Consider the following 11,562-nt stretch of genomic DNA (forward strand, 5'->3'; position numbering starts at 1 on the left):
TTTCCGCGCTGGGCGACGACAATGATGCCTGCGCAGGAGCTGCGGGAACTCGGGGCGGACTCGCCCCTCGCCCAGCTCCCGGCGCCACTCCGGAGCGCTGAGCGCTGCCCCAGGGCACCAGCGCGCCCGCCCCGCGCCGCCGCCGCGCCACAGCCCGCGGTCCCGGTCCCGGCACGGCGCGGGGAGCAGCGGCCGCCGGGGCCGTGTGGGAGGGGCGGCGGCCACGTGGCTGCCATGGCAACCGGCCCGGCCCCCGGGAGGCGGGAGCGGCGGCGAGGCCGGGGCTGCCATGGCCGGGACTCTGCTGGCGCTGCTGGCCCTGCTCGGCGTCTCCCAGGTGCGCGGCGACCGCCCGGGGCTTCGTGCCAGGGCCTCCGGTTAGGGTGGGCAGCGGGGAGGGCCCGGCGGGCCCGCTGCGAGGGGCGCGCCCAGGGCGGGGGGTGCGGGCGGCGCCCCGGGACCCGCCCGCTCTCGGTGCCTCCCGCGCCGCCTGTGACGTGTGGGTTCCGGGCGGAGGCTGCGGCACCGGGCGGCTTCGCAGCCCCGCCGAGGTAGTGCCTGCGCGGGGCGGCCCCTTGCAGGGGTTCAGGCGGCGTGCTGCGCCCCAGCGGGGAGAAGGGAGTTTGTGGGTCACTGACTTCCCGCTGGATGCTGGCAGGTGTTCTTGCTTGACTGCTCGCGGTTTTCCTTCGTGTCAGGCCGGCCTGTCCGTCCGCAGCTCTGTGCCATCAGGGTGTCTGTCCCCTGGTCCCGGCAGGGCGAGCGGCACGAGTGTCAGCTGGCCCTGGGCCTTCAGGGTCGCCCGCGTTAATTCTTAGCTCTGTGCTGAGTGCTCCGTTTCAGTGCTTAGCTTCCCCTCTTCTGCTGGAAAAATAGAACAAGAAGGTGGGGAATTATTTTTTTCCGTTATTGTTTAAAATGTATACATTGACCCGAATCTGACTGTTCCTGGCGTTTTACAATTCTCCATTTCCAAGGTGTCGTTTTCATTCTTGACCTGTATTATTTTTCTTTTTCTTATTTTCACATCCTGAAGCGGCTACTGAATTTTGGTGCATTTTGAACCTTCTGTACTATCTTCCTCATTTTGGAGAGTGATTTACAGATATTAACAGCAGCTTTGGTGTAAGAAATTTCAGGGTGTGTGTTTTGCCTTCTAATTCCAGAGTTCCCCAATCCAAAGGACTTGATTCGCTAGTTTTCAGATTGTTGAAGCTTTCCAAACCCCGGCTGCAAGCCTGCTTCTATTTATCTGTCTTTAAATTGAGTAAATGAATTTATGATGCTTTTACTTTCACCTGCTGTTTCCTTTGATCCCACCCTCAATGGAATTTAACTACTGTATATTTATTTTGTATTCTCAGGTTTTAAAAGCTAAGAACTTCTCTCATTGGAAGGAAGAGCAACAGATGTACAAGCTGGACATAGGCTGGCCTAAAGCTCCCGAATACTTCACTGGCCAAACATTTTGTGTTGCTGTTGACTCTCTCCATGGTTTGGTCTATGTAGGACAAGTGAGTGGAAATACCATATTTCTCTCTGTGTTGTTTTTGTAGATTTTTTGCCTTTAAAACGTCTGGTTAAGATTAGGATATATATGTGTATGTTTGTTTACATATATGGACATATTTATATATATATGAATAATTATTTTATCAAACTCAGAGAAAATATAAATGGAGATGTCTCTGCTAAATCTATTTTTGAAAGCAGTTCTGGCACAACAATTTTTTGTGGGGTTTTTTTAAAGCATTACATTTCTGTGGTAAGAATGCATGATCCAACTTCACTGAGTTACAGCAGCTTGTTCCCTCAGCTTTAAGATAAAATGTGATTCTGGAGCAACTGAATCTCTGTTCTTTGAGGCCTCGTGCCATGAAATCAAAACCACACAGCTCTTTCAACCAGCTAGAGTAACTGGAGGTAAATTATTTCCTCTACCCAGGTCCATGTGTGAGTATCTCTAGGCCCTGGATAAGTCATTCTCTCCATGGGATGTGGTGGGAATGTCATGTAAAGCACAGTATGAGTACTTGAGTGCCATGCAGCTGATGAGTACTGTTGCAGTTTGTCACGCCCATTACATTGGGCACACTTTTCAGCAGGAACACAAAATCACAATTCAAGCTGAAGACCAGGATAGCTGCAGCACTTGGCTGCTCTGAAGGCTGGACTCAGTGTGATATAAGGTGACAGTCTAGACTGACTGGAAGGTTTGTCATACTAAATTTAAACCCATATCTCTTTTTCCTTTTCTTGCTGGAAAAAGAGTTCCAGCAAACAATCATATCAGGAGATTCTTTCAGTTCGTGAAACATTGCAAAAACTTCACAAAGAGGAATTTTAAACTATAAAATTAGTTACTTATTATGTTTCCTTTAGAACTTTTTTTACCTTTTCAGCGGGGAGACAATGTGCCAAAGGTACTTGTATTCTCAGAAGAAGGCTATTTTCTTCACTCCTGGAATGATACTGTTGAAATGCCTCATGGTATCTTTGTATGGAACACTGAAACAGGAAGTTCAGTATGGCTCACAGATGTTGGAACAGGTATGCATCATGGTGATATGAGAAATATTCAGGGGAAGAAAATGTAATATAAAAAACTCACTTATTTAAGTCTCTCACACAATTCTGAGATAAATTTGTGCTTTACTTGCCATGAACCCACTTCCCATGTGCTGCACAAAATAGTCTGAAGTTTCATGAGTTGTGCTGTGTCTGCTTACAGCTGCTGAGCTTGGTCAGCCCTCCTCCCTACCACCCAGCAGTATCAGGGAAAAAAGCCTGATAGACATAAGTTTAGCCTGGCTTGACCTAGGTTTAGTGATCCTAATACAGTGGAGGAATAGTGTCAGAGCATGTGAATTTACTCACCCACTGTCATATAGAATTTTAGAATTTATTGTAGAATTTTGTATGTTATATGTATTAATGTCACTTATCAGATCTTCAGTCTTTGAAGTTTTAATACTTACATTTTGTTTTGTTAAGATGTTTTTGCATTTTCTTTTTTCCTTGATTCAGGGAAATATGGACACACGGTGAAGCAGTATAGCCCTTTGGGTAAACTTTTGCAGGTCTTGGGCACACCTGGTAATGCTGGTTCAAGTTTGATTCCCCTGCAGTTTGATCAACCAGCAGATATCTTTGTGGAGGCAACTGGAGAAATCTATGTTGTTGATGGAGACGGAGGAATGAACAACAGATTGCTCAAACTATCAGATGGTATGGAAGAAAGGAACTCTTGCAGTAAAACTGGATTTTAAATAACATGGCTTGGAAATATTTTTAGGCGAGTACTAGACAGAACTGTCATTTAACTTTAGTTTGAAGACCTTATAGAATCAGAACCTGTTTTATTGCTTGCTACTTCAGGAGAAATCTCCTAGTCATTCATGAGAAGAGGCTGATAGAGTGGCTATGTTCAGTGGTTACCCCAGGACATTCATTCTCCAAGAAAGAAAGCTAAGGGGGATTCTTATTGCTGTCTTTAGTCACTAAAAGGAGGCCATAGAGAAGACAGAGGCACATTTGTTTTGAGATATACAGTGAAGAATGAGGAACACAGAGCAAAAGATTCAAGAGGGGTGAATTTCTGTTTGATTGTTGTTGGAAAGCATTCAGAGTTAGGGTGGTCAGACAGTGAATGACAGGGTTGTCCAAAGATGGTTTGCACTCTCCATTCCTGTAGATTCTCAAAAACTGATGAGTTATGGGCAATTTGATCTAACTTAAGAGTTGGATTTTTTATCAAGGCTAGTCCTGCTTTGAGGAGCAGGTTGGACCAGGCAGTGTCTGGAGGACTTTTATACTTTAATTGTTCTGTGATTCTAATTAGCTCACTCATACTCCTCAGTCCAGGCAGTGACTAAAGAGTCCACAGGTGGAATAAGTGGAGGAGATACTGTTTCTCCATTTTCCTATCAAAAAGCAGATACTTTCCTATTACTTAGTTTGCAAAATGGTAAATTGTTAAAAGTGAAAACTTCTAGGTAACAAGTTTTAAAAATCAATTTAGGAAATAAATGAATAGCATAATTGGCCAACTTCTTTTTTTACCTTTTTATTTTTTTTTTTAATTCAGTGTTTAACAGAACCTTGGATTATGGCTCTTGTATATTACTGACTACATTTTTGTAGCCATAATCATGAAACCACTAATAACAATCCAGACATCACTGTAGTAGTCATGTTTTCTCTGAGATTTATGTATTGGGAGTACTGTGTTTAAACAGTTTAGAAATCTCACCTTTTACAAACTACCCAAGGTAACTTTGCAAGAGGTTGACTTAAAAACTGGTTTATTTGTTGTTTTCTCACTGTGATTTTTTTACTTTTATTTTTCACGGTGCTCACTGTTCAGACTACAAAGAGTTATGGCTGACTGGAACAAATGGGAGTGGCATTGGTCAGTTCAGGATTCCTCACAGTGTGACAGTGGATGCTTTTGGACGGGTAAAGAATTGAGGAAATTTTTTAATTTCATCTTCTAACAGACTTGTTTATATGTATTTGAACAAAACAAAACATATTTTTTTGTTTAAGCTGTGTCACTTTATGGGGTTACAGTTTCCAAGCTGAAGTTTCATAGTGCAGGTTCTGTGGAAGCAGCTGACTCCAATGTTAATACCAGGATCCTGATCACTTATACTGTCAATGTCCATGCAACAACAGAGTTTGTAACAGATTGCCATTGTGAGACTACAGGAGAATTGTCTTCTGTAATACATAAAAGCACTTCTGTTTCTTCATGGAGAAGCAGCAGCCTGCTGGGGCCATCCTGACCTTGATTAACAGCTCTTCTCCCATGGGAAAGTGCATACCAAAGGATCGAGTCCAGCCGTAAATATCTGTGCTTTGATGTAAAACCCAGAAAACTGGGCTATGAATGTGTGGGATGAATGATAAGAGCTAGAAACATTGGCTCTGCTCTTTCTGGTTTTTGTGGTCACTTTCTCTCTCCTGCTGGCTGGCTGTGTAGTTGATCTTAAAACTTGTTTACAGAAGAAGCATAGAAATACTCAAGTGTGTTTATTAAAGATGATCCTGCTAGATGACAAAGTGGTGGTCCATTACCCTCAGTTGCTACGCTTCAAGGGGCTTTAATTTCATATTTTGAAATTCCAAATAACCTTTAGGTGATAGTGAGACTCTAGCTAGGTTGTGGACATTATTCTCTTTTACATGCAGCCCAAGGCATTCCAAGAGTCTGCTTCTGCCAGGCATTAATTGTAAGTCTGGCTTTTGGTCTTCTGGTCCTAGAGAGGAGGTATGCAGTCACTTCCTAATCTGTTTCAGGGAAAATAAGATTGCTTCACTAAAACACCACTGGTTGAAGCTAATTCTGCTGATGCAGTCTGAATCAGAATAAGAAATGTATATAAAATGAATTCTCTGCCAAAACTGGCAGAGTGGGAGAAGAAACAGGAGGAGCATGGTCACTTTATGCTGCAGAATAACTGTGAGTTTATTCATTCAAAGACAGTGACTGGGATAAGCTATGATTTTACTGCCAACATAGTGTGGATCATCATTTTAAGTTGAGAATTAATTGTTAATTCGTAAGAAATCTAAGACAATGCTTTAATAGTGCTTCATTTAAAAACAGTGATGAAAGGTCTAAGGTTATGTTTATTGCTCCCTTTTTGGTGATACTCCAGAAAAGTCATGAAGTTTACTTACCAGACTTATGACTTGTCAGCAGCTAAAACTTCAGTGATTGTTGTACAAAAAATGCCTTCATTGGAACTGTCTAGTGGTATTGCTGGCTTGCAGTGTTTGTGAACCCAGTTAACACAGGGTGGGACAGAGACAAAACTGGTTAGACAAAACCAGCTAAACATGCTCTAAGTGTTTAAATGGCTAAATATTTGTAGTAGTATTAGGCATGTCAGGAGTGTTTGCAGATCATGATCATGAAATGAGACTACCACTGGAAAAAAATGCAGGTGACAGACCTTAAGACAGATCTTCTGAATTTAATAGGCGGAAATATGTCCTCATTGTGGGGATAAAAATCCTACCAAATATGTCATAGAGCCACAAAAAAAGAAGAGAAGGTGTTGATTTCTCTGTTAAAGTAGTATAAAATAATTTGTGTGTGCTAACCTGTAGGTCAGTTTTGGTATATATCTGGCAATCTGATCTATTGATTTAGTTTTGAATGGCAAGGTATGCATTCTTCCAGGGTACAGTCTTCCATTTTTACTACAGGGAACTTTGCTCTCATAGGAAACAAATGCATTTAATTTGTTCTCTTTGTTGACCATGATTTTTCTTTTTGATAGGTATGGGTTGCAGACAGAGGCAACAAGAGAATTCAAGTTTTTGATAAAGTCACAGGAGAATGGCTTGGGTCTTGGAACGGATGTTTTTCAGAAGATGGACCCTATTCTGTCAGGTATTGTTGAACAGTTCTAGTAGCACACAATTATGTAAATAAGGTGTACTCTTACTGATGAATTAAAATGTTGACATTTAATGCATGCTGACAAGGAGTTAACCAGTGAAATTAGGTGCTGGGTGTCCTAACGTATGCAAAGATCTGCCCAGTTGGATCTTGACAGAGAAATGCTGGCTTTATAGCAAGCCCTGTAGACTTGAGTGCAGGATTTGGAGCTTCACTTTAAAGTTATGTTAATAATCTTACTCTGTTGCAGCTTTTACAGGAAGAAAGATTTTCTTGAACAAGTTTTCTGTAGCATAATGCGTCTTGGTAAGCAGCCATATGAAGAGCAAGGCTTACAACTTAATTCCCAATGTTACATTGCATTTTGTTTTGGTCGTAGCCTTCAAAGTTGTGATTGTTAAAGAGATTTTGTTTGTGTTAAAATGAGGAGTTCGTAGTTCAAAAATATGTTTATCTTTCACAGGTTTACTGCCGATTACAAATACCTGATTGTAGCTCAGCTGAATATCAACCGGTTGGCAATCTTGGCAGCACCTCCAGTTGGCTCCATTGGGGACTGTGCCATAGTCCACAGTGTCCAGCTGGCTGATGAAACCAAACCACACCTTGTGGATGTAGACATGAGGAGTGGAGCAGTCTATGTTGCAGAGATTGGAGCCCAGCAAGTACAAAAATATGTACCCTTAAGCTGATGGTTTCTCACAACTGCTGTGGCACGAGCTGTGTGACATTTAAGACCTATGACCACATCTCCTTGAGTTCTTTGTGGATTGTGTTTCCTTAGACAAGCACAGAACTGCACAAGTGCTCCCAGAACTGTAGAACTAAGAGTCTCTCCTAGCTGTTCTGGAGTTCTGGAGAAGTACTTGGTGTTGAGCTGTTACTTGTTTAAGTAATGATATGGTGGCTTTTACTTTTGTTCCAATTATAAAATGATAAGCATTTTAATTTTATTATATAAAACTTTAGAAACACAACTCTTCATCTTAAATGTATAGAGCCAACTTGGGGCTCTGCTTAGCCTGTGTTTGTTGTTAAATGGTCAGAAATGTCTGAAAGAAGTTCTATAAATTATTTCCCGAGAGAAGAGCACTTCATTTCAATGTTCCTTCACTTTGTTTTCTGAATGGTTGTGCTAATACTGTCCAACAGAGAATATAAGGATGTGTCACAATGTTAAATTAGATGCTGCTGGATATTGGTGTCAGTACTGGCATCTGCCTTAGGTGGTTAATGACATAAGTATTGAAATCTGTTTTCAGCTCTAGCTAAAGCCATAAAGTCTGTAATAAGCTTGAGCTAAATTGATATTAGACACTTCAAACTAAATTAAAAGTATCTCCACAGCAGCCAAGTACTGATTCTTAACTAAATTAGTTCTTAACCTTATTTGATTTATATCAGCATGAGTTTTCAGTTCCGTAAGATTTCATAGTAGAACATATTGAGGTTCAAGTCGTGTAAGTTCCTCAAGAAAAACAAATTGCAATTTGCTATGAAAGTTTTAATCAGCAGTAGAGACTGGGAGACATATGATTTTCTTCTGATTTAATTGAAGCTCTGTCAGTTAATAGCAAAGCATATGTTTTAATTTATTTCCAGAACTCAGACTTCATCAGCTTCATTAATGTGTAGAGTTAAGTTTCTTACACTATATTATAGCAGATGTCTCTAAGCTCTGTCCTAAAAAATCCTGCTTCTCCATTCCCAGAACAAAGTGGTTCTCCTTTCTTTGCATGTTGCTACAAGATTTTAAGTTCACTTTATAGCATAGAGGGAACCAGGTATGGGAAAAATGGGATGGGGAAAATGGCATGGCAGAAATGAAACCATGTATAACTGATTACCATGGTAAGACTGTGGATCCACATTCCATATTTTCTAGCTCTTGGAAAAAATATCAGAGGATTTTTGCTGTTTCCACACATTTATTCTACTGTGTGGATTATTTTAATGCTAATTACCAGCTAAGAGAGGTTGTTTTTTTCTACTTTCTTAGAAAGGGAATATGAAAATGGAATTGTACTGATGGGAAATACCTATTTCAGTGAATATTGTCAAAAGCAAATGCTACTTAATTTGGTAGGTTTCAACCTATGATCACAAACTTGTGAGTCAGCAGATGAAAAAGCTGTTCAAAAAAGTCAGATTCATATTTTCTCTGAAAAGTAATTCAGCTATGGAGCCTGACTGTCTGATTTCAGCATTATGTGAGATTAATGCCCTAAATGTGAAAGCTTTGTTGTTGGCTACATCCACAACAATAAGACCAGATCCTATCTGGGGCTGCCCTCACTCAAGTCTTAAAAGCAGAACTTCAAGATTATACACTAGCCAATATGGCCCATCACTCATGTGGTCTTGAATGGGAGCTAGTAAGCAATATTTATTTGCTGACAAAGTAGCAGTACTTCCTCTAGACCAATGTGAATATGTCCACACAGTGTGTTGTGTGACTTTTCTAACTAGTTTTTGACTAGCTCAGGGATCTCTGCTCTGTGTGCAATTTAGCTATTTCTTGTCTACACAAGGTGGGTTTATTTTATAAAATTTTACTATAAAGTCATGATTTGAGCATATATTGATGTGTAGGGGGTCCAGGCATACACATCTTTCTTCACTACATCCTGTCCTTATTTATTTTTCCTTTGTCACATCCATTTGAAAATAGAACTCCAAGCTCTCTGGGAACATGTTTTTGTATTCAGTAAAGCAAAGAAATGCACTTTTGGATGTTGGCAAATAACTTACTTGTACAAGTTTCTGCTTGCTGCATGGATCTGCTCTCAGCTCTTTCTCATGAGCTTTTGGCTCCAAGAAGTGGGGAGCATCCATCCAGTTTTGTGTGGATTTACTGAAATAGATCGAGGTGCCAAAATGTGCCTTGCCACTAGGCATTTGGGTATCTGTGATAACAAGGGTCAAGGGATGCTTATTATTAATAATTACGAGATGCTTAGACTCTATTTTATCTTTGTGTTTATGGCTAGACTGAGAAAATGATTTTGCGCGCTAACTTGCTAATTATCTGAATTTTTTCTTATGTATCGTCTTGAAACCAATTTCTGAAGAAATGCATAGCAGGAGAATTTGATAAAATAAATTGAGATATTCGCATTAATAAACTCTTGGGTGTTTTATTTCTGTACAAATATAAATACACTCAATTGTAATGGATTGCTCTTCTAAATACAGGGCCTTCAGCATTTAAACAAGATATTTAATAATTTCTGATAGCAAGATTTGAATGTAATCTAAAATTCCATGTTATCTTTATGCATCACTATTTCTGTGGCCAATCTCTTTTGCATTCTAATTTATGTATGAACACAGAGACATAAATATCTCTCATATGTTTCCGTCTGAGTAATTAGTAAAATGCAATGATGAGTTACATAAGTGCCAAGTTTTAAAAAAAAAGCATTTAAACTGTATACCCTTATGATGCTAATTGGGAAATTAAAAAGAAACTAACAAAACACTTCTTATACCAAATCAGGTTTTATTTTCAGGAAAGATTTACTGAGCAGTCTGTCTTGTTTTTAAAAGACCTAGAAGGATTTTCTATGGATTAGAAATACTTGCACAAGAAAAAAAGTAACGTACTGCAGTGTTAACTAGATAAGAGAGGAACCTAAGGTGATTGCTAAAACCATCCAGAAATCTAATTTCAGATAATCAGTGCCTGCTTTTAGATGTGAACAGTAATCACTGGAGTATTCAACTAATGGAAATAGAAATACCCTCTATTTTAATTTCTCCAATTTTGCAGGCCTTTTTTTTTTTTGGGTAAGTATCCAGGTTGTTAACTGGATGTGTTTCCAGGAGATCACATAGGCCTCTCCCTGCACAGAATCATAGAATGGTTTGGGCTGGAAAAGACCTTCAAGGTCATCTGGTTCCAGCCCCTCTGCCATGGGCAGGGAACTTTGCACTATATCAGGTGGCTCAGATATCCAACCCCACCTTGAACACTTCCAGAGATGGAGCATCCACAACTTGCTTGGCAAACCTGTGAAAGTGCCCCATTATTCATGATTGATTTGTGATGCTCAACAGCCTTTTTTTGTGTATGTGTGTTCTCACAGTCAGAAATGTATTACCTATATTTGGCCAGAACAGAAAAAGCCTGAGTGAGGTTTGTGCTATGCAAGATCAGGTCAGTGAGGCTGAGCACCTCAATAAAAGCTGAAGGGGAGGGTACAAAAGTATGTTTGTGGGTCTGTTCGTTGCTGGCAGTTCACTGCCTCTGTGGGTAAGTTCTCTGCCTTACAGAGGTTATTAACCTTTTAGAAGCATCAGTAGTCACTTATCTCAGTTAGCACCTACTTTCCTAACAATTTGTATCCCGAGAAGCCTTCTCAAGCGATCCATCAGCCACAAGTGTGTTTGCAGTCACTCAGATTGCGTGTACCCAACGTAAGAGGGCACCAAACCCCTGCTGATGCTTGGGGCACTCCGTGTGAGGACAGACCTAAGAGCTGGTGCTTCCTCAACGCTTTCAGTAAGTCAACAAAGATAATGAAGTGCTCCAGACTTCCTTTCTCTTTTCAAAGTAGACTGCTTGAAGCATAAGCTGATCATAGAATCATAGTAATTTTGCCCTGTTATTACTGGATTTATGTCCATCTTTTATTTCCATGGTTTTCCTAGGGAAAAAAAAATCAGTAATTCAGTGTCCAGAGACAACTGGATATTGTGAATTACTTCTTGTAGTGCTTCCATCCTTGGTTTCAATTGAATTAATAGTGATAGGTTGCTTTGGAAACATAGCTATTTATAACAGTATAACTGTAGCAGAATAATTATACCAAGAGAGTGATGCCAGTATGTTTCTGTACAGAGGTGACCCTGAGTTAAGATTAGAGCTAAATTTACTTAATCTCATTCACCAATTTTACTGTACCCCTCCTTCCTCAGCCTTTGTTTTAAAAAATCTTGCTCTGGTTTTGTATTACTATTTTATCCCACTCCTTTGGGAAAATGCATCTACAAAAATTGTATTTTCCAGTAGCTGCCATAAAAAGGATAGAACACAGGCTTTTCTTCAGGTAAATGATTCAATATTGTTGAATCATTCAGTCTTTCAGTGTTCATAAATCATTAAAATCATGTTGCTTATATGAAATTTTAAAAGTAGGAGCATATGA

At 40.3% G+C, this 11,562-nt stretch overlaps 1 protein-coding gene across 2 annotated transcripts; it reads left to right on the forward strand.

Annotated features, from left to right (window-relative positions):
• Positions 1-258: 258 nt before the first annotated feature.
• Positions 259-9,537, forward strand: NHLRC3 (NHL repeat containing 3). Of its 2 annotated transcripts, none has more exons than XM_059466205.1 (7): positions 259-337; positions 1,365-1,514; positions 2,403-2,550; positions 3,028-3,228; positions 4,367-4,458; positions 6,291-6,403; positions 6,876-9,537. In XM_059466205.1, the coding sequence occupies exons 1-7, from the start codon at positions 290-292 to the stop codon at positions 7,102-7,104; spliced, it is 981 nt and encodes a 326-aa protein (XP_059322188.1). In that variant the 5' UTR covers positions 259-289; the 3' UTR covers positions 7,105-9,537. The 2 variants fall into 2 exon arrangements, with proteins under 2 accessions (XP_059322188.1, XP_059322189.1); XM_059466206.1 differs by lacking the exon at positions 259-337 and adding an exon at positions 669-885.
• Positions 9,538-11,562: the final 2,025 nt, after the last annotated feature.

Source organism: Ammospiza nelsoni, chromosome 2, assembly GCF_027579445.1.
Source record: "Ammospiza nelsoni isolate bAmmNel1 chromosome 2, bAmmNel1.pri, whole genome shotgun sequence".
Taxonomy (NCBI): Eukaryota; Metazoa; Chordata; class Aves; order Passeriformes; family Passerellidae; genus Ammospiza; species Ammospiza nelsoni.